This window comes from Lingula anatina, chromosome 1 (genome assembly GCF_051362555.1).
Source record: "Lingula anatina isolate TDL-2025a chromosome 1, LinAna3.0, whole genome shotgun sequence".
Classification (NCBI taxonomy): Eukaryota; Metazoa; Brachiopoda; class Lingulata; order Lingulida; family Lingulidae; genus Lingula; species Lingula anatina.
In genome coordinates, this window is record NC_141767.1 from 51,688,873 (window position 1) to 51,712,053 (window position 23,181).

Below are 23,181 nucleotides of genomic sequence, written 5' to 3' on the forward strand. Positions count from 1 at the left end.
ACTAACAAAATGATATCTGCTACCAGGGTGGCAGATGTTATAGGCATATTTTCCAAAAGCCAGAGACCCAAATAACCGTCTATTTATCTAAAGAAATATCTGTGAATATCTTGTAAAAAATCAATCTGTCGCCCTGGTAGAGGGTAAGTCACAGGTAGGGTTGTGGGCTGATGCTGATAAAAATGCTTGTCGGGCAACTGTTTAAGACTTACAATACAACACGTATTTGAACCGCCTGCGATACTCATTTAGACGCTGACTGAAGAAAAAGTAAAATACTTCTGATGGATTGGGACAAAGGCAAGGCTAACACTTTATACTGAACTTCCTTGCCCCCACCCCTGTCCTGATAGGCTTGTTAAAACTTCCACGAAACTGCCCAGAAATAAAATAACTAGAACTTGAAAACACTTTTCTTGATTCTATGCGTCTAGAATTTTGATTATGGATCAGTTTCTGTTTTTCATTTGATTTGGGGCCTACAGCAGTGTGCGGCAGGTCATGCAATTATGTATCTTACATGTGAAAAGAGCGCATTTCAAGAACTAGGAAAATGTTTTTAAAAGTTAAATTCAGGTACACAACTGGCTACATATTGGAAAATAGTCGCCACGAAGTCTAGAACACAATGAAGGCGTTTATAAAATTCAAATGTGCATGAGGACTAGAATTATAGTCTCATAACATTAATTTGGTATGCGTTGATTTATGTTTGAATATAATCAAGGTGCACGCAAGGCAACCCACAGGGGCATTACACGTTCGGTTTTTATAGGGTGAGGTTGGGAGTTTTTGAATTAAATAACACCATTAAGCAGTGCAGTAAATTAACGTGCATCCCAGGGACCCTGCCTGCCGTGCTCAAATAAGCAAAAGTTATTTCGAAAGTCAAACAGATTAAATCGGTTTGATGTTCACTTGGAAGTTACCTTGAGTTCACCTGTAGAGTACGATAGTGTAGAGTAATAATGGGTAATGATTGGCTCCAAAGGGGCGCTTTAATTTAGACAATTGGACGACACACCTGGATCACGTACTATGATGTAACTTACAAGTGAAGTTTTGACTTGAATTATAAGTTAGTAGAAGAGCAATTACAGGGTGCACGAAGACGGTCATTATTTCCTTCTTCGTGGTCGAGAGGTCTCCACCGACTGATCAAAGGTGTCAAATACACTCCGGTCTGATCTTATCTTTTTCAGAAAGTTAATTTGAATTCCAATTTTCTCTTTAGCGTCGCGCCACCTCGGCACGCGACTCTAACTTTTCTCTGCATTTGTCTGATATGATATGGCCAAATGTATGCATATATATAAATAAGAGTTATAGGCCTACGAACGTGCTACATGCTTAATTTAGGTAATGACGCCTCAGGTAGACTAAGTATTTGAAATGGGGGACATTGGGACATTTGAAAATAATGGATTTCAGTAGGGGGAATTAAATTAAGAAAAAATCAAATTAACAAAATAAGAATTCCCAGGACCTGTTTTTATGTTTTTGTGGTTTCAAATTAAATTTTAACTTCTATACCCATGGCTTATACCGCCTGTTACGAATCCCAAAAAAATAAAAAGCGAGAAAGAAAACGGCACTGGGGAGCAAAATTTACGGCAACTAATGCTTGTTTAAGATTAAGAGCATTTTGAAAGTCGTCAAATTTTATTAATTATAATTCATAATTATTATGTTCTTTCAATCCCAAATATTATTATACAAAAGTCGCTTCTTACGCGTGACGTCACGATTTGAAGTTAGAGGCGCTGCAATCACGTGGCTGTAAACTTAGTCCAAACACAGCGCCGTACGGAGCGGACGAATGAAAGGTAGGCTGTAGCTCCAATCTAACTTGCTACTTTTGGTCTTTTAAGACTTCTTCATGTACATTGTTTTATTCATATGTATAGATGTAGTATAAATGCTTTCTATTTTGCGTTTGGTTAAGAGCTGCACGCTTGCTAAAACTTTTTAGAGAGTTTGACAAACTTCCCATGTTTAGCAGTGTTGTGATTTCCAAAATGGAGGTCATTCATTGTCAAAATGCGACCTACGCAGCGTGGTAACGTGGGAATAAAGGGGGGTTCGTTATACCTAAGGATGTATTAACTTTGATGTGACATGATGTTGAAACTGTTTAAGAACGGCACTGTTGAGACATAGACTGCTAGCATGTCGGGTCATACTGAGGTTGAATACTTGTCATAGACGTCGCTCCCTCATTTTAGGTACGTCGGGGATTTCATCCATCATTTCATTTTTCGAAAAAAAACCTCTTATACTTGATGTGCTCTAAATGATTTGGCCAAGGAAACGGTAAAATAAGCATTATTATTATTTTTTTTACAAATTTGTATTCTGGTAATACGTAGAGAATGATAATACGTAGAGTATGTACAGTTTGATGGAAAAACCAAATGTAATACTCGGTCTTTTTGTGTCTGAAACTCGATAAATAAAATATAAATTCAAAAGCCCCCCAAGTTCTGTATAAAATATAATGACATTTTGATGCAGAATGTCAAATGTCCAGAAACAATTTTTCTCAATTTTACGTCACTATAACACTTGTGTTGTGGTGACTTGGAAACAAAGTAACAATTTCCCATATTTTATTCACAAAATTATAGGTGGACACTTACATTGATAAAAGATATTCCACTCAGAGGTTTAATAGAAAAAAAAAAATAAATTGAATATTGTAGAATTTTAAGGTGACATAAAATATTTGACCAAGCGCACTTATTTATAATTTTGGTATTAGTATGATAATTAGAGAGGTATGTGTTAGAAACTAACTTTAATGTAGTGGATTTATTGGTTTCTTTCAACAATTAACAGTTGATATAGTCAACTGTTGAACATTCCAGACCACTGTTTGTTTGTCGTGGGTATAAACAACCATATAACCTGGAAAATCAAGATTTATAGCTTCTGAGTTGTTCTGGAGTCCATTGATATTTGATAGTTGTTAAATGTAGTACTAGCAAGAACAGAAACAAGACAATGAGAGGGTAATTGCATTCCCGAAGTCTTATCTTTATTTCTGTTTAACCACCTCAAACTGGGGACTGCAGAAATAGCCCTTGCTGCAGCCGCAAGGCGCAGATAATTGGCTATTATTTTTGATCTGCACAAATGCCCTTATGATAAGGTAAACTGATTTTTAAACAATACTGGAATATTTACTGATAACATGGCATTTAGATTATGTAAGGTTTTATAGTATTTATGACTGCTTTTATAGATAATATGAAGGAAAATGATTCAAAATGAGACCGTTTTATGGTTACTGACTTCTGATTCATTCATTCATTCTTGGTTGATTGATAAAATGTGGACAGCAAATACTAGGAATGGTTATGTTTAAGTGTATGGCATCATAATATGGCAAGCAGCTGGATTGATTGAGGAAGTAGGAAATAAACATTTTAATTAAGAAAACCTGTTGCATGAGCTTCCTTTTCTAGCAGTTCTATGGTAGTATACAACACTGACATTGTAAATGGGCACCACAATGTTTGGCTGTTCAATTTCCTTAGGGAATGCTATTATAAATTTTTGGAAAACAGAATTGTTTTTACTTGGCTCAGCAACAGTTCACTTAGTAAAACCTACTTTTCAAATGAATTACTCCACTATGTTCCACTCAAAGAAAAGGAATTGTATTCTTCAGTTCACAAATGTGTGGTGAAGGTGATTACCTGTGCACCAGATGCCTGAACAAGTAAATGTTTGCCGGGGACAATAAATTACTTCCACCATGGGACACATCAGTCTCTGTGAAAAATCCCTGCTTTCAATTGCAAGACCAATGAGCCTGTATTGATGGCTTAATTACTGGATAAAGACACAGGTAACTGGTGAACTGGCCAGTGGCAATTTAACACTTCTTTAACTAGGTGGAATCTCTCTTGGAAGTAAGTAGCTCAGAGTACAGGAGTGATTGGCATGGCCTTATAACATATGGTGGGCCCTTATGTCATAGCATTTCTCTGACCCTCAATAGGTAAAAAGATAAGCTAAGAAGGGATGTTTGCAGTTCATTGGTTTTCTCCTCTCTGATGTTGGATGATTGGCGTTTTGTCAAAAGTTCAGCATCTGCTGCTCCTTTCTTTGTGCACTTGTCGGTAGTGGTATCTGGTGTCACAATTGTGGTGGTGTGGACACTGTGCTAGGGAATGCATTTACAGTCTTGAAGAGTAGATAGTGATAGTAAAACTGGGAGGGAGTTTCCTAGACCAGGTGTGAAGATGCTGAAAATACTTCTTAGTAACCAAGATTGTTAACCTTTGCAATGATTTATTTTATTTTGCAGTTTGATTATTGAACCTTAGCATGAAGTGGAAATGGGATTCTGTACTATTTACTATTTACTTGATTTCAGTCATTTCAGTTTATTTTTTTAAACCAAACAAGTACGCTTATGTTTAGGTGATTCATGTTTTTCTCTTCAACATTGATTTCTTATCATTTGAAAAAGAAAGAAATGATAGAAAAAAGGAAAGTGAAGTGAGAAAAGATAAGAAAATGAAAAAGAAAATTGAAAGAAGATTTTTTAATATAAGAGCATGCAAAAAATGGGTCAAATGCTGATGTGGGTGATGTTTTTTTTTTCCAACTGCCACCATCTGGTCTAAATCAGTGGAAAATCTGTATATCCTAGTCAGAAAAAAACATCATAGGTAAATGTGCTGTCCAGTCAAAAAAGAGTATTTAGTTCAGCCGTGATTGAGTCTTGGTAGTATTTTCAGTTCTGTTTATTTAAGAGTTGCAGACCTGTTTTTAGACAAACTGATAGCTTCCTGTCTTGTAAAAAGAATTGGCTAGTGAAACGATCTTAGTTGTTTAAAGCCAAGTTCAACTGTAGTTTTGGTATCACTTCTTTATTGATGAGGCAAATGAAAAGATCACTTCTATGAGTTTGACGCAAGTAACAGAGATAAACCAGCCTCACTCTGATTGGCTTCTCACTTTTGCGTGTGATCTCCACTGAGAGTGCTGATAAAGGAAGGAAAAAATAAGACATGCAAGCCTTCTTGATAAAGTGTGCACAGTTTACATGTTCAGAAGAAAAGAAAGCCTCTCATATAATAGCACCATAAATGAAAAATTAGCCCCAGGTATTTTTTTCCAAGTAAGGCAGCATGATAAGTGAAGGAAGGTTAGTATAATGACAGTTGGAGTAGTAAGTGGAAACTTGAATGCCAGGTCACAATCAGTAGCTTGTCCTGCATATTCAACAAGTCGGTAGTCGGCAGGACAGATGCTTTACTGATAAGCCTCCCTGTTGATGAAGGTATAGAATAGCAGGAGAGTGAAAAATGATTGTTTCCAGACAAGGCTTTGCATTTATAGGCCCCTAACTTTTTAGTATACAGATGCTTGGGTTTGAATTTTAAGTTAAATGATTTTTTTGTTTTCTCACAGATATTGAATGACAGAAGCTGAGAGAAGATAAATCGCAGTGATGCCGTGGTGGAAGTGATAGTACCAGTTAAAAAGACACAAGGAATCATGAACAGAACAATTTGGAAACACGCATTATTAAAACTGTTGATATTGACATTGATTTTTGCTGTAGTCTGTGCAAAGAGACACAACAGGAAAAACAGTAAGTAGATATTTTCATTTGATTTAAATAAAATTAATTTTTTGTTAAAGTTTTTATGTAGTTAGAAACAAATTAATAAGATTGTTTGAAAATTTTTAACATGATTTATTCTTTCATTTGACTAAATGTTTGATGTATAAATGGGTAAAGACCAGCATGAAATCAGAATTTGATGACTATTGCAAAGCTCAAATTTGTGTATAGCTGAACCCAATTTTCAGCCATCGTAGGAGTATTGTGGTTCAACACAGCTGCTTTGAAGGTTGACAAAAAGTTAATGGTCCATCTGCAAAAATTTTGTGGGTTCATGTTGAAATTGGATCCTACCAAGAAAATGGCTTTTCCCAACAAAAGAATCCACATAAATCAAAATTTATTTTGCCATTGTTGTGCTACAATGATTTTAACCAGTCATAAGATTTATTGTATTCTGAGGCAAAGAAAAAGGGTTGAGCAAAATCCATTGACGAAACATTGAAGTATTAATTGCCACTTGAGCCATTCAGGTTCAGTTCCTAAAGTTTGCAATGCTAATACTTTGATGTTGCTGAAAACATTACCGTTTTGAAATACAATTTATTCAAAGATTCAAATCGTGAAAGATTAATTGGTAATATTATGGCGCTTCCCTAAAATGAAAGTATCAAGCAAAGTATAGTACGCCAAAAAGAGTGAAATCTCCACTTTGCTGTACTTCTCTCAGAATGGTCAAATTTGGGAACTGTGCCTTGCTGGTCAGTGACATTGAATAGACTGGGGTCAGTTGAGAATAATGAGAACCAGAATGAAGGAAGTCTAAAAACAGGCATGTCTTAGTCTTAGGCGCTTTCACAGCAGGTTGTTGGGATACACATTACTTGTCTGTCTTATGTGGAAAGTGTCTTCATTGACAATTGTTCCTTCTAGAATGATATAGGCATGTGGAATTATGTAGGTGCAGAGGAAAAAAGCTGGCACTGAAATGTGCCTTTTGAAAAACAAGCTAGACATTTTCTTCAAGCAGATTAGCAGTTAAACTTTTCAAGCATGTGTCACTGAAACCACATCTGCTCTTCTGCTTCAGAAAACTAATTTTACCCTGGCAAACTTATAAAGCAGCCCTGGTAGAAACCTTTCTATCAACTAGTCTGCTGGGGCACAAACCAAATGAAGTTAGATTTGAAACCCACTACTTTTGAATACTAAGATTTAATTCTAATGTTAAAATGTTTATTGTGGCAACTACTATTGAATATTGTAATTTCCATCATGGCTGCAAGAGCAAAAATAAACAAAGTAAACAAGGACCCACATGCCATCTGCTTGCTTACCTGAAAGGTGAGGTGTGCCACTATGCAGCCCCTGTATTGTTTGTTGTGAGAAAAAACATGCCAGGCCTCTGACAACATCAGACTTGCCTAACATTTTCTAATGAGCTCACAGACACTTTTCTAAATAACGGAATAACCTGAGCTTAAAATTCATATAAACAGAGTGGTTGTTAACAGAGGAAACCAGTTGGTAATATTGCACAATTGAAAAAATAAGTAATCAAGAAAATTACTAGTTTTGTGTTAGGTATATATGTAAGACTGAATGTTGGACTTAGTACAACAAACTTGGCATTTAAAAGGTGAATCTAGGTGTGAAGGTGGGGGTTTAATGCTCTCTTTGGACTCCTGAATTTGATTGCAAAGAACGAGTACACAAATTTGCACTAATTGCATTTGGGGCATCTGGATGCGCTTTTTATTCCCTTTTATGTACCCAGATGTATGCGTGTTGTCTGGGAGGCAGGGTAAATTGTTAATAAAATGCCACTGGAATATAAATAAAGGTAGAGAAAACATTGCAAAGGTGGAGAAAGCTGTATCTGTTATGAGATCGTCTATGGGTCATTTCTGAATTCTAGATCGTTTCCGTTAACACCTCTGCAAAGGAAATATGTTGTATGAAAAGTCATCCTGGTTCTTTAAATTGGTGAATCTGTAGGTATCTATTTGTGGTTGCCCTTGTTTTAGAATTCTTGAATTTACACCTGTTTTCAGTTTTTTAATTTCCTCAAATTTTACATTGATCAAAAGGGAGATATAGTTATACTTATGTATATAAACATTCATTTCTTTCTCATGGCATGTAACCTCTTTTATCTAAGTTTTTGATATGGACGACTGTGTTCCTCCCAAATTATTTAAGGAATTTGCAATCCCATGCTCATTAATTATTTATAAATTTCTAGTTAATACTTCAATATTTTAAATTTTAAGATTATAACACCACAAGACTTATTAAAGTAAAATTTCTATTACAGCCGCTGAAAAATTTGCGGTCAAATGAATTTTAAAAGATTAAACAAAATGATTAAGATTACTTTTTTATTTTGATTATGAAATAAACATAAAAAATAAACATAGCATACAAAAAAAAAAGACATACACGCACACACACGTACAAAAGCACTTAAATGAAATGCTACATACACACACATGCACTGTTATTTGTTCACTCACTTGTAAGTGTACATTACAAAAATTCATTATAACATATGAAAAAATAAAGATGAAAAATTTAAGAAGTTTGTCTTAGCCTGACTGTGGGAGAAAAAATAAGACATAACCATGGGAAAATGCTTTTTGTGGAATATTAGTGTTGGAAAAGGTGTTCTCCATGCTACCTGGCACAGGAAATCCTACTTTCCTCCAGCAGGAAGATCCTGATTGATAATGCAACTAATTATAAGGATAACTGTTAATTGAAATTTTCATAGCATATCTCTACATTCCTCACCCACATGCCACTTTATCTGTGCATCTCTCCCCATATTTCACCCAACAAAAAGATGGTGACAGCTGAGTTGAGTATTTATCCTTCATGTAGTTTTGTTTGTTTATCTGTTATTTTGAAACTGAAAACAAGCGTGTTAGACATACGCAATCTTGAAGGAATATAAATTTGGATTGGGAAACGCAGGGAAAAAACATAAGGTCTTTCATGTAATTCACCTGCATCAAAAAGAACATGTGAGAAATAGATTTGGAAGATATTACAGTTCAAATTGAAAGATTGAATTACTGCATCTTGGTAACATTTACCATATTGAGTTAGGGTTAGCTGAAAAACTTGGCCCTATCCACAGTTAGGTTCATGGTTTCAATTTTGAACTTAATGAAAGCATGGTCATGTTTATTTTTCCAATATTTGTAGACACACTTTGTAATTAAAAGCCATGCCCTTTCCTGCACTTTTTGCCTCATGGTCTCCGAAACATTTAAGATGTTGTCAAGATTATTCATCACATGTGACAGTTTTAACTGCATGCAGATAGCAATGGTGCTCTTTAGACCACAACTATTTAAAAAAAAATTTTTTTTCAAAGAATTGGAGTTTAGACCATAGTACGTTATGTAGTGGCTTGTAACACACATACATGGGCTCAAATTGAGGTTCTACTGCACGGTCCATTTAAACTAACTGCAAGTACCAGGTAGTTCAGGTAGCATAAAACTATAGTAGCAGATCTGTCATCATTATCTGGAGACTTCCCGTCAATATGTAAGAGTCATTAGATCCAGTACCCCAGCCTGCCATGCCCCTGCCATTCAAGACCCTCTACTATTTTCTCACATCTTATATTACCATCCACATTCAGGGCTGTCAACTTATGTGTCATAGGACAGTGCAGTGTATACTGTACTGTGTAAGGTATCACTGAGACAGAGACTGAAATTGTGTTCTGGAACTGAGATTCCTGGCAAGTTGATGAGGTGGGAGCGTCCTGACTGGCTGCATTGTGTACCCTCTTTAATGTGCCAGGCATGTTGTGGCCTCTCATTACTGTGTTTGTCACCTTACTTGACAGCAGCTATTGTAGCATGTCAGGTAGGGGTGAAAACTAACCCAGTCTCCACACAATTTTACTGATGCTGAACGCATGAGAGGACTGAGACTGTACACCTGCTGAATAAATGTTTACATGCAGAGTCAAGATAGTTGTACCAAAGAGCCCTTTTTCTTTTCCCATCCCTTTTCCCCCCACCAGTCAAAACTGGGCCTTGCTGCACCATTGCCTTTGGCATATGATAACCTGGGAAAGTTAAGCCTGAACTTTAGCAGCCAAAGCTACAACTGTTTGTTAGCAGTAAATCACAGAAAATCCCCTTTGATAGGAGGCACCAAGCTTACAAGGGTGCTGGCTAGAACTCTATGTATGTGGCATTTTACTATACTGAATGAGATTTGTGAAGCTTAGGTATGAGTGACTGGGTAAGACTCTTTGGCAGCCAGGATAATCAGTAATGAAGGATTATCTCCATTGAAATACATTTGCAATCCAGGGGATGAAAATTCTTCTCTTCCAGTCTAGAAAATGGGGCTATGATTATTGGGATGAAGATTTGATAAATCAGTGTTGCTATCAAAAATGCAAAGCATATTTGCAGATTGGACAACTATCTCCTGATCTACCAGGGTTATTGCAAAAGTGAGGCCCAGTGCAGGAACAAGCTGAGAACCATAAAATAAGCCCAAGATATATTTATCATAAGTCAACAGAAATGAAAGTTTGTAAATTGATAAATTCCCCCTTGGGGGATATTTGAAGTGAACTTTGCTCATGATTTTAGTGATTATGAAGGTGAAAATGTCTACTTCTGAGTGATGAAGGACTTTTATTTCCCATTTTGGTTACATAAAGGTGGGTCTACACCTTAACATTCCAGCTGTTTGATGCTTGGATTTTGTAACCTGGCAGGAAGACCATCAATATTTGATAAACAATTTCTTGAGTGTGTTTTTGTTGAAACTGCTTTCCCTTCTTCTTTGACAAACATACATCTAGTGTGATCCCCGGGGACAGCAAGGGACTAGTTTATTACCTTGTAGACAGTAGTAGCTGCAGCTTGGATATTGCCTTGTCTTAAGCAAACATGGGGCCCTGTAAAGCTTGCTTTGTGAACGGGCATTTGTATTCAGGAGAGAGATGCCCCTTGCTTGCACAGTATTGTTTGGTGGAATTTCGGTTGATGTGAGTCATATTGCCACTACAGTAAAAGTCCATTTTGTGTAAAGTTTTACCTGTCCCAGAATAATTACAGTTGTTTATGGGTCACAGGCAATTTTGACAGGGTTTCCTGTGATTGGCACCTGGCACCCAGGACCCTGGATGTTTTTAAATTGAATTATGAAAATTGAGAAAAATTCAGCAAGCTCAGTTAGCAGCTGTGTATTGTGTATGCTCTTTGCAGAAAAGAATGGCTACCTAGATTTGTTTCAGTTACTGAATTTGATATATTTCTTAAGTAGCCAGTATTAATTGCTGAATGCACATTACACTTGGTGAGATGCAGATTTACTGTTAGTCCTTGAGATGTGTCAATATAGGTTGGGTGAATGTTAGTATGCTGTTGCCAGGGCAATTATTGACTGCCCTCCACAAGTGAAGAGCTCTCAGATGCACCCGATTGCACTTGAGCTGTGACAAGAGCACATAGGACAGTTATAGGTCAAGCAAACACTCTGCACAGATATGGCCTGGCTGGAGATCCAGGTGTACTGCAAAAAGCAAGTCCTTACTTTTCCACACGATAAACACTTCTTAGAAAACAAATTTCAATGATTTTCTCTTTCACTTATTCTTCACCTTAAACAGCACGAGACTGTTTTTATGCTCTTTTATCCACCTTGATTTAAGCCTCTTTGTGTTGCCTTGCTATTAATGTTATTTCATGCCCTGTCAAATTTTTATGTTGCGCTCAGGCTCTTGTCTAGGGGTTATTATATTGGTTTCATATGGTATGCAGGTAGTAATAGAAGGGTAAATAGGGTTTTTGTGATTTTGTTTATTACTGGCTGCATGCCAGTGTTTATAATATTCTTGCTGGTTATTATGCACAGAAGCTAGTTTTCCCGCCAAAACACTGTACTGTTTGCTCTTTGATAGCAACACACAAGCCCACACTGCTTGACGGCAATCTTACATGTCGCCTTTGCCACTAAAGATAAGATATAAGATTTTATGAATGAAACCTTGGCAAATAAATGTTAAGAAACTCAAATATGGGAAAGGTCGTAGATTTTTGAATGAGTGTGGAGATTTTCTGCAAATAGTGCATATCTTTTGTGGTCAAACAGTGTAATGGCCCCTACCTCGCATAATACTTAAAAGCATTATTGCAGTTTTATTTCTCTGACACAGTAGAAGCATGCTCCCATTCAGGTTTTACTTTTGCTGCACCATTCATGTTAAGATGCATTCCACATGTGGCAAGATTTTTCAGTCTCTTTACCCAGCGCCTTGTGTATACATTCCTGTGATATGACCATTCTAATACTAAACCTCTCAAGTGGCCCAGGCATAGAGCCTCTGTCCAACTCAGGTGGGCATTTTATTTTAGTGCATGGCAGATGGGGAGGTGTTTATTTAGCTGAGCAGGGAGAGAGGTTAAGTCCCCCTTCAAATGTGCCCGAGTGGAGAGCAATTTTCTGTCAGTAAATCTCTACAACAAGCCACTTGAAGTCCAGATTAAATTCAAACCTGGATTTGGCTGAATGTAATAACCCTCACTAAATTTCTGATCAATCTTTTTTATCAAGTGTTTCTGTCTTATGTAATAAGTAAGTCTAGTGTTACAAATACTGATTGCTCTATCTAAGAAGGACTTCCTCTTCCCCTCATAGGTGTGCACAGATAATCAACTTTCAACTTTTCACAACTTCTAGCTTCTAAGCCATTTAAGATATCCATAAAACAATAATTTCACCCAAAACATCCTATCAGCTAGCATGATAGAATCAGGTCCATACCTCAGATAATTGAGTAAGAATGGGAGATGATGCGATAGTGAACCCAAAAGGGAAGATTGTGCCCAGATAGGAACAAGACGGGTATGACAAATAAATGTTAACTGTATCTTGTCTGCATGCAAATGGTGTCTTGAAGGCAGCAACCTGCTGTCACCTATCAGTAAAATGACAGGGTGCATTACATAGGCTATCTACAGCATCAAATTTATGGGCTGTCATTGGTGCTAGAGCAGGGAGATAATTACTACCTACAAATGGATGTAGAGACAAATAATATTATGTCGATCACTAAGTAAAGATTACACCTGTGATCATACAGGTGAAAGGGAGTTTATAGTAAAGATAGTTGGGACTCCCCCAGGCTGGTCTGTGTATAGACACTATTGACTGGGTCTGGTACTTGGTCTGGGACCTGATTAGTAGGTAGAATGATTCATCAGATAAATTTCAACTGATAAATAAGTGAAGTCTCTCACTTGAAAATTTTGATAAAGAGACAGTGTTTGACTTTGTGCTGCTTGTACATATGGCTGTGTGTTTGTGGGAGCGTGATCAACACCTCCACTTCTGGTCCAAGATAAGCACTGAATTTGTGATAGTATTGTTTACCAAAAAGATAGGCACCTCTCTCTAGTTCTAGAAAACCAACCTTAGCCATGTCTTGGAACAGCCTAGCTAGTTTGAGGATAGACAGTGCTTTAACTTGAGACAGTGTTGCTCTTATCTCGGGCAGATTGCTCTGTGGGCAATCTAAACACTGGCTTGGCTTGTAGAGACCACATAGTGGAGGAGGAACAGGAAAAGAGTGGGTCTACAGGATTATAAAAGCAATGTGAGCAGTTAATGCAATAAGACTCCTCGCTTTGTTCACAGAACAAGCTTATTCAGGGGGACAAAGCACCTTCCTTGTTGCCTTTATGCTATGTTTGATCTCTTTCTTAATGTGCTTATCAATAAATATAATCAAACTGACTTCAAATAAAGAAAAACCGACAGAAATATATATTAGTTAAATCTTGCAACTGGCCGCAGCATGTTATTGTATGATGAACTAGCTGTAAGGACAAAACAACTCCGAAGGGGCAGGGGTACAATGGGCCGCACCCCAATCGCATGATTCATGGAGCAACTTCGGCAGCTGTTTCCCCCACACAAATGTCCCATGCATTGTTGGGTTTACAAAACTTTTAATGCTGCATTGATTCACAAAATTACATTTTATCACCACAACAAGTTTCAGGAAGATCCTGACACTAACCATTATATTGGGCATAGTGAGTCGATGGCAGCAAAAAATGCTTGATGATATCAAGTTGTGCCATCTCTCTGCAGTCTCGGATAATTGCCGTGGTTCAGATTACAGGGTTTTTTTTCAGTAAATATACTGTATTAGGGCACTTAAGTATTATTCTTATACATCACATAACCATCACTTTAAGTTCTATTTAAGTCACACAGTAACCAATTTATTACAACTCGAGTGTAAAGAAGAGGAAATGCTACAAGACATGTGGGAATAGGTCAATTTAAAGTGAATAGAATTTATCTAAAATAGAAATTTAGCTCTATAAGGAAGCTGCTATATCAGTCTTATTTAGCACTTTACAAATTGTAAGTTTGGGACATTGAAAAAGATTAATAGAGTCAGTGGAAGTGATTACTTGATTTTTAGTTGGAGCGCAGGAAACCTTTTGGCCTGAGTTGTGTGAGGGAAAGGGTTTGATTCAAGAGGGTCTTCCTGTCCCTAAAGTTAGGATGTGTACTAACTGCTGAGAATACTGACACAAAAAGTGCAAGTGTCACTCCAACTCGGGTCCTAGAACATGTACCCAGTAGCAGGTGGCTCACACACGCACACACACTTTCTGTTACTGTCAGTTTAAATTGTTTAAAAACTTTTAAATAACTTTTTTCTGAAAATAGACAAGAAAAGGGGGTGTTATGCAATCTGGTTGTTTTTATTTGCCACTTAAGTGTTTTTCTTTTATTTATTCAATGATGAGTATTGTATAGAATTTGGAATGGAATGAGGTAACCCGCACAGTTAAAGGAGTGCAACTCTCAATTTCAGCAGGATGAATTCATTTACTTTTAAAACTTTGTTACTTAAAATTATTGGAGGCCACCAGTATTATGCTGTTTAACCAGCAGAACCATTTGACATGGAAATTGATCCAAGCTGCTGTTATTTTCTCAAGCAATCAAAGCAGTGTTCAGCCTGGCTTGTAAATCTTCCCAGCTTGACGGCACTGGGGAGGATGGGGGAGACATTGCTCTGACCATTATCTCCACTTTTGTGTGATGGCCATGATAGGGTTTCCTGTTGTGTCTGTCTTATCAAAGCTGGCAGAGACAAAGTAAGGATCAGATGCCAGATTAGAGAGAGGGGGGGACTTGAAGAAAAAGAGTAAAATCCAGAGAAAATCGTAGTCAGTCAGTTGGTCATTGCCATTATTGTGGAGGATGTTGGTAGCTCTCACAGGATGACATGTTAACTTGGCACTGTTGATCTTTCAGAATTAAGGAAGAAGTCACACAGTTGTTAATTACTTGGTTGGCTGATTAATTGGTCTATATTGGGTATTAACTGACCAGGTTGCCTGCCAGCCAGCCTCCTTGTTAATGATACTGTAGTGAGTGGCTTAATCTCACCAGGAGGTGCTGGTGTGTGAAGTAACTGATTAAGAACATCCTCAGGAAGTTACTGCATTACTACTACCCATGACCACTGACCAGTGCAGGTCAGTTTGCATGGTGATTCTGGACATGGCAGACATAAAACTTTTTAGGACTACTTTACTATGGATTTTACCATTCCTTTATGGATTTACAACTGTATCAACTGCAACATACAGAAGTAAGTTAATTGGATTTAACTGTATATCAGTGGATTTTTTTTTTTTTTTTGTGAGAGGAAATTGATTTTATCTTTATTATAGTTCATTAGTGTACTGTTTTAACTACAATTGAAGTTATTGTAATTTTTATTTTTTTCTCAAAGGAAAAAGTGCTATAAGTAAGCAAGAATTAATGAACTGTCTGTAGAAAAGGTGTTTCTAATAATCAGAGTGTAGATCTAAGTAACTCTAATATTGGACAGTGAGATTAGGGTGCCTTGTATAACCTTTTAGCATCATCAGCTTTTGGTAGCCCGGAGTTATGTAATGTTTAGACAGTCTCAAACTTCAGAGGATTAGTGCAGAGGTATGTGTACTGAATTACCCCAATATTATGGAGAGGAGCCCAGGTAGCAAGAAGAATAGACTTCTTGTCATCTTTTATTTTCTAAATGACATGCTTTTCATTAGCCCTTGGTGTCAGGCAGAGTAGGGAAATCCCAGGAAGGAGAAAAGCAAATCATTGAAAAGTAAATCTCATTAAGAGACTTAATCTTATTGAAAAGGCTGAGTAAGAATAGGGCTAATTTTAGATTGATGAGTTGAAGAGTTGAAGTAGAGGTATTTATAAGCATGACTTAGTTTTCAAAAAAAAAAGTGACCATCATCGCTTGATGTAAATGTGCACATGTTGTGTATCACCATTAGAAGTAGCCTGTGAAATGGGCACCAGTATTAAATGGCATGTTTAATCAGTACCCTGTATCCCTGTGTACACAACTGTCAAGTCAACTAGAATGATGCTACCTGAATTTACAGATCATTTTTATCTTCTTACCCTGGGAAAGATTCACTAAGATTTTCACGAATCCTATGAGCATGGTACTCTATGGTGCAGGAATTGTGCTGGATTTACTTTGCTTAGAGCAGATCAGGCAATTACATTGCACTAAATGTCAAAAGACTTCACAAACTACAGTAATTAAGATCTGCCTGTAAATGTCACCATTTTACCTCTTAACTGTCAGAGCTACAGTTCCTAATTAGCCTGCACCTCAAGCAGTTTGTATTGGCAATCAGAAAACAGGAAAATTGACAAATGGAGTATCAATTTATTACTTGAAAATATTCCACTTGGCTGAACAACTGTGGTCCTGAGAGAGTGCAAGGCAGTGCAGTGTGGTGTGGCAGGTGTGAAGTGGACTTCAGAGTGACCAATGGGCATGATGACCAATGTCACTGGGGATTGACCCATGCTGGGCAGTTAAACACTAGTGTGTAGCAAAGTGGAGCCAACTGAAATAAAAAAGGTTGACTGGCCAACTGAATCAACCACTCCTTATTTTTGACAAGTCTGTGATATTTTATTGTCTTGAGTGAACGTTATCAAGCACTATCTCTGGGTACTGGGTACATTGGGCAAATTATCAAGAATACTGGCATGCAAAAATGAATTTTGATTTTCATCAAAGCATGACAGATTTAGATTAAATGAAGGTAATTTTACTGTCTGAGGAACCAGAAACATGACTTTCATGGCAGTTCATGGCATTTGTTATGAAGCCTGTCCACTTTGAGTGTTAATCACCATTGTAATTCCAACCCTACACCTGAAACAGCCTTTGAGATTTTGCTTCAAACAGAACCTTGTCAAAGTCTGGGGATTTATGTCTATTGCCATGACAACAGCACCAAACTTGATCCCAGTCCTGTAGTAAATTTCAATGTTGAACTAAGGGAGGTTGAAATAGATAGGCTTTCCTTAGTAGAAGGTTAAGAAAAAGATAATTGAAACCATTCAGTGTTTCATATAAGATGTCAGATTTCTTGTGATAAATGTGTACTTTCCGTAGAGTGTATAGATTTGGTCACTATTCTGACCTGGCATTTATGCTTGCTTTTTTCCCTTACTTATATTACCCTGGCTGAAAGCAGTGCTGTGATCAAAATTAAAATTGCTGACAGAAATTGTGGATGTTTGTAAGAAAGCAATAAACCACTTCATCTGGGCATTTCCTTTTCCCTCAAAGGTCACTGCAGGCATGGAAATCTACTTGAACCTGGTAAAAGCTCATTGCTTGCAAAAACCCTGTTGAACTCCTGCAACTCAATCATAGAGTATGCTGCTGAAATAATTGGTTGAAAGGATATATTGCAAACAACTGCAATAGCATGTAATACCAGAAGCTGCTGTGTGCTTGTGACAGCTACACACATTTCTCCTATTCATTAACATATTGGGACAGTTAGGGGCAACTGAACTGAGCTGAGGTCTGGAGTATTTATTCATGTATCAAAAATTTTTCTTTTTTGAAAAAATAAAAATGACTGCCACAAGTTGCGATCCAGGGTTCCAACTTGACCCTCCGGCCCACTTCCTGCCCAACCCACCCGCTCTCCACTGTGCAGGGGAGTTCCATCCAAGTCTTGATTTTTTTGGTAATGTGTAGAGAAATCAACAGGATATGACAGATTATGGAAGGACTGGTAAATTGAAATGAACAGCCTGAGCTGCATTCAAAAAATGGTTCCTATGTTCAAAATAGCACTATGACTTGAATTACATGAAATTTCATCTGTGCCCGAGGCGACTTGTCTATGTTGGTGTTTTCAGAGTCGCACATTGTTCACGTTTCAGTCTTGAAAGACAATAATGGTCTATTGTTGTGCAATATCAGTTAACTGGTAAAGTATACACCGAGAGGCAGAAAGTAATAAACCAGTCTTTGTGAGGTCCTGTTACCAGACTGCCTCAAATCTTATCTTTAAAGAAACTTACCTGAAAAATAACGGTTGTAATAGGATCACAGAACCCCCTGACCTGACATCTTTCTTTTATAATAACATGGGTTGGCCATTCACTCATTCATTTATTCTCAGTTGTAATGATAAATCTATTTTAAAATCCAAAGTTACATGATTGAAATGCAGTATTTTTATTTATTGTTTTTTTTTTCTCTTTCAGAAGATATTATTAGCTTTAAGGGCAGGCATACGCGTGTTATAAGGTTTAATGAGATGTCCTCAGGCAAGCTGAGGTGTAGAGTGAATGGAAATCCACAGCCAATGCTCCTCTGGTACAAGAATGGAATATTAGTGGATCATAAAAACTGGCCAAGGTGAGTAACCTCCAACTTTAAACACATCTTTTAAAACAGCTGGGTCTTGTAAGGCAGTACATCTGGAAAGTTGTTTATCTCTTAAAATTTATCATCTGGTTGAAGCGCATGTTTGAAGAACGTGACTTTTCACCAGCAGTATATCTATTTTGCCCATTGGAATGAAACTCCCTGGTAGAAAATCTAACCAACAATCTATTTAACCCCCCAAACATGCTTTGTTTTGACAGTTTTCTACAACCTGATATAAGACCCTGTGCCATTGCTTGTTTTAAAGAACAATTTGACATTTATGGACTACTGTAGAACAGAAGGCACCAGGGATTGCCTGGTAGCTTAATTAGGGAGGAAGATGCTGGTAAACCCTGCACCCATCTGGAAGTTGAAGTTGCTGAAACTGTGGTCTTATAGAAAGCATTTGATACCACTGAATAGGTCCATTGTTTGTGACAAATAGATGTACAACTATTCATCATTTACCACAGAGGGGAAACTTGGCCTCAGAAAACTAACAGCAGTTATCCTTACTCATCACTACACATTGAAATAATTTGAAGAGTTAATGAGTAGCAGAAAGATCTGCTTGATTCATTGTATGGACTTATGCACCTTCCTTTTTCACATGCATCATATCCCGTAATTGTTTTAAAGTTTGCCATATTTTGTTTGTAAAGTGAACAGTTTCCACATCACACCGCACATGTCCACTTGATCAAACAACTTGTCACTCTCTCTCCATTTGCCCCTTGATTTAAGTGACTTTCCACAGTAGGAGAAATTTAATTTATTCCATCAGGGAGAAGAATAACAAGTTATCACAACGTTTTTGAGTATTTTGCTGATTGTTTTTAATCAATTGTTATTCATTAAATGGAGTTCCCACAGGAAAGGCTGGCAGGTTGTGAGGGCCGTGATGACAGGATTTTTAACTGGGAGTGATTTTTTTTCTTTTTTTTTTATTGAAAAATAGAAAACAAAGGGAAATTTGCAGATGTTGAATTTTTCCAAAATAAACAAAATACTTTACAATTAACAAGACAGAAAAACAAAGGAAAAATTAAAAGTAAGCAGAACTTTTGATCATGAGCATAAACAATTATTATAAGCAAGATATTAAATTTTACAGAAATTTTAATCTTCATGTAACAATTTCAGATATGATGTCAGCCGTTACAGCCTTTCTATTGCCAATGTTACCCGTGAAGATGTTGGGGAGTATGGTTGTCTGGCATATAACCACCAAGGCAAGGCATGGAGGAATTTTACAGTCAAAGTAGAAGGTAGGTAGAAGACAGCATAATACATTACTTTTGTGGCGAGTCTTTGACTATAATTGCATCACAAATAGAGGAGCTGTAAACATGTTAAGTTGCACAGTTCAAGGTATAAATCAAATTCTTCGTGAAGGAACACATTACGTACTTGTACCTAAGCACAGGGGCTCCAGCCACATTCTTGAGGCAAGAGAGCATACCTGGTTTATTGATGGCATTAATGTCTCCCCTCACACATGAAGTAAAAGGGAAGCCCAACATGAAAGGTTACATGATGTACTTGGTGGTTAAGTTTTTATTACACTTTGTCTTTTCAGATCCCTACACTGGCCAAGTGTTCGAGCCAGATATAAAAACAAATGAAGATGAAAAACCCACTGGACCCAGTAAGTTGACCCTGATATTTTATGTTGTCTATGACAGAACTCAACTGTCACCTGAACTACTGGACTTGACAAGCCAAGTTATTTCTTAGACTAAAAATCCCCTCTGACTTGTTTTTACTGAAGAACAACATTGTTTACTGTGCATGGAGTAGACAGTGAACTCGGTACTTGAGAGTGGATACATTTCCTTCGATGTGTGTGTTTCATGCATTCCCATGCTTTCCTGCTGCTCTGTTCCATAAGCTTGTGTTTGTAGGGTAAGCAAACTGTGTCTACAGGCCTGGGGAGTCCTGGGAAAGGTAAACAGTCCACCCCCCTGGCGCTGTCAGCTGCAATGGACAGTGATGAGGGCACTCCACTAATGGTGGTGCACCTGCAAACATGCCTGGACATCAAGCCTCTAGGTGAAATGCCCCAAATTATCCTCCTCTTAATAATAATATGCTGGGGTTGAGAAGAGCTTTGTGCATTAAAGAATCACTGACACTTTGTGTATCTGTGGTCTAGGGTACTTGGGGCTTTTGACATTCTACATGAGAAAGGTGGGAAGTAAGTCTACTGGCTAACAGTGGGGTACGGGATGGGTTTTTAAGCCAGACTTCAAATTGAAAAGATATCATTGAAAGATAGATGTATTCAGGAATAAGGTATCTGTATTCAGAATGACACTTGGATGGAACTGCCCAGTTTGTGTTTAGGAAAAATATGTCAAGTGATAAGAGATAATAGCTTTTCCTGGGTTGTAATTGTTTCCATTTTTAGTCTAAGATAGTGTCAACTCTCATACTATCCTTAGCTCCAGAATCCTGACAAAAATGCACCAGTTGTTCGTAGCAAGATACAAAACAACTTGCATTCCACAGGTTCAGAGTAGGGGATATTATCTTTCTCATGACTTGTTTCTGGCATTTCTTCCTTTGTCAGTAAGCTGTCAATGGTAGTATTAAATTCACTAAATCTACAGAAGTGTTGGCCTGGGAAAGTCTGACTGATGTCCAGATGTAACATATTCTGGTAAAGGGTCTTAACATTATTTGTTATTCAGCATACTGGTGGAGGAATTCAAGGTTGTCATGCAATATGACAGGTGAAAAATTGCTGTGAATCAGATAAAATGAAATCTTGCGGTGACCTGAATAATGCAGGCCTCCTACTGAGTCTGAAACATGCAGCCATTAGGAATTCCTGTGTAAAAAACAATAAAATTCATTAATTTTTTGAGAAAATAACTATTACCTTCCCTTAATCAAAGTTTGAAAATCAGTAATCCTAGGTGTGTTAATGAAAAACATTTGTAGAGTTAAGATGGACAGATTGATTTTGACAGCAGTGGTCAAAGCTGTCAGAATGGGGTTTCCAAGCGGCAGACTTTGTCTTTTTCTCCTACTCTACCTCACCACAGTTTATATGGTGAATGAATAATAGCTTCTAGCGTCTGTGAAGAAAAGGATTGGTTCAAAAAACAAGTAGAAAACAGAAAACCACACTTTGGAAACCAGTTCTTAATAGCCTTATAAATGGTTTACCAAGGTTTTTCACTTTTCACATTAGTCTGTGTGATGGAACCAAAATGGCATCTTTAATTTTTTAGGTAATCAGACTTCTTTAAATTAACCCTAATATGGTTAACTGAGGGTCACCAAGAAAGAAAACCAAAACCCTCTTCAAGAGCCAAACCATAAACTATAAGAAATTTGTTTTGAATTTCCATTGCTAAATGAGTGGTTGTGTATTGTTACTTTGACCTTTGCCAAAGAACTGGATCCTGTATTCCAATATCTTAAATCTAACATTTGACTTAATTTGCCTAATCACGTCTGGCAGTGACTTAAGGCTAAAAAGAAAAAAAAAGTCGTCTTTGCTGATGCAAAAGATGCAAAGACAGGCGTGCAAGATTTGACCCACAGCTTGTGCATGTTACTGCAAACTTTTTTGAAAAAAAAAATTGGCTATTGGTTGTTGGATGTTTTCAGCTTAGTTTGTTCCTAACAACAGTAAGGACAATTCACAGCTGGATTTTTTACTGTTACAAAGTCTCAAATCAATGCCTCTGTGTATGGTTACACTGTTTATCTTTTGTCTATTTTGACATTCTCTTATGCTTGTTCTTGATATGACGGTGTGATCCCCCATTGTCCCTGATCACTGACTTTGAAATTTGGCCCTTTTTCTGAGCGCAGAATCTTCACAATGACGTTCTTAGTTGAGACTCCAACTGTGATACAGAGAGAGTGTTGAAAACCAAGCTTGGAAAAATAGATAGCTGAGGAGAAAGTATTTTCTACGGGTTACTATCAGGCCTGCACCCCCAGCTTGCACCCGATAAGATCCAGGGAACAAGCAACAAGGAAAGTGCATCAGACAAGTGTTTGGCAGCTATAGTTGTTGTTCAGTGAGTTGTAAAACAAGTCCTGAAAAAGTCTGGCTTTGCAGAAAAAGTAGTGGATGATAAAGTGCAGTTAACTTGGTGTGTGTGTTGCCAGGGAATGGAGTCCAGATGTATTTGCTATTCCCAGGCTTTTACCCCACTGCCTGGGTGGCTGTGTGGCCTCCAAATGGCAAGACTTTCTACTCCTGTAATGTTAAGTAAATTTTGCTGTAATTTCTATCTTTATACCTGCATGCCTTGCTTATTTTGGTTCTTGTTGCATCACTTGCTCATATCCCAGAACCATGCACCTTTAATGAGTGTGTAGTGGAAATTATCAGATCTGAGGGCCTGGGAATTGGTCTTCAGATCAGATCACTTTTGAAAAACTGAAATGGATCATGTTTTTCACTGACAAATAATCAAGAACAAATGGGCTGAATTCACCTGCAGTAGGTGCCCAGGAAAAAAAACTACCTCATCTACTTGGTCATTTATCAATCTCCCACAGGGAGCATTAACCTTGTCTAATGAAAGAGCCAGACTAGCACACGTCTCTGCCCCCAGTTCACACAATACCCAGATGACCAGGGCTTTAAGTTAATGATAGAGGGGCTGTATGGTCACTTAGGCTGTGCTCTGCGATGCCTGTTGAGTACAATAATCTAAGATGGCGCAGTCTGTGGTAATAATGAGCAGGTGTGTCAGGTTATGCAAGTAGTGATGATCCCCCTCGTATCCCACCTGTCCAGGGCCCTGGAAAAGAAACCCAGATAGAATTTCAAGAAAATGACTTTCTTTTCACC

The 23,181-nt window shown here is 37.5% G+C and overlaps 1 protein-coding gene across 4 annotated transcripts in view; it reads left to right on the top strand.

Annotated features, from left to right (window-relative positions):
• The first annotated feature begins 1,641 nt into the window (after window positions 1-1,641).
• Window positions 1,642-23,181, top strand: part of LOC106160778 (fibroblast growth factor receptor 2) — a 28,928-nt gene continuing 7,388 nt past the window's right edge. The window contains exons 1-5 of one of the 4 annotated variants that reach the window (XM_013537495.2): window positions 1,642-1,826; window positions 5,428-5,611; window positions 18,194-18,347; window positions 19,503-19,627; window positions 19,939-20,007. In XM_013537495.2, the coding sequence (XP_013392949.2) occupies window positions 5,515-5,611; window positions 18,194-18,347; window positions 19,503-19,627; window positions 19,939-20,007 (445 nt within the window). In that variant the 5' untranslated portion in view covers window positions 1,642-1,826; window positions 5,428-5,514. Of the gene's footprint in view, window positions 1,827-4,750; window positions 5,162-5,427; window positions 5,612-14,815; window positions 15,249-18,193; window positions 18,348-19,502; window positions 19,628-19,938; window positions 20,008-23,181 lie in introns of those variants that run through there. The other 3 variants (XM_013537499.2, XM_013537494.3, XM_013537493.3) reach the window with 3 other exon arrangements.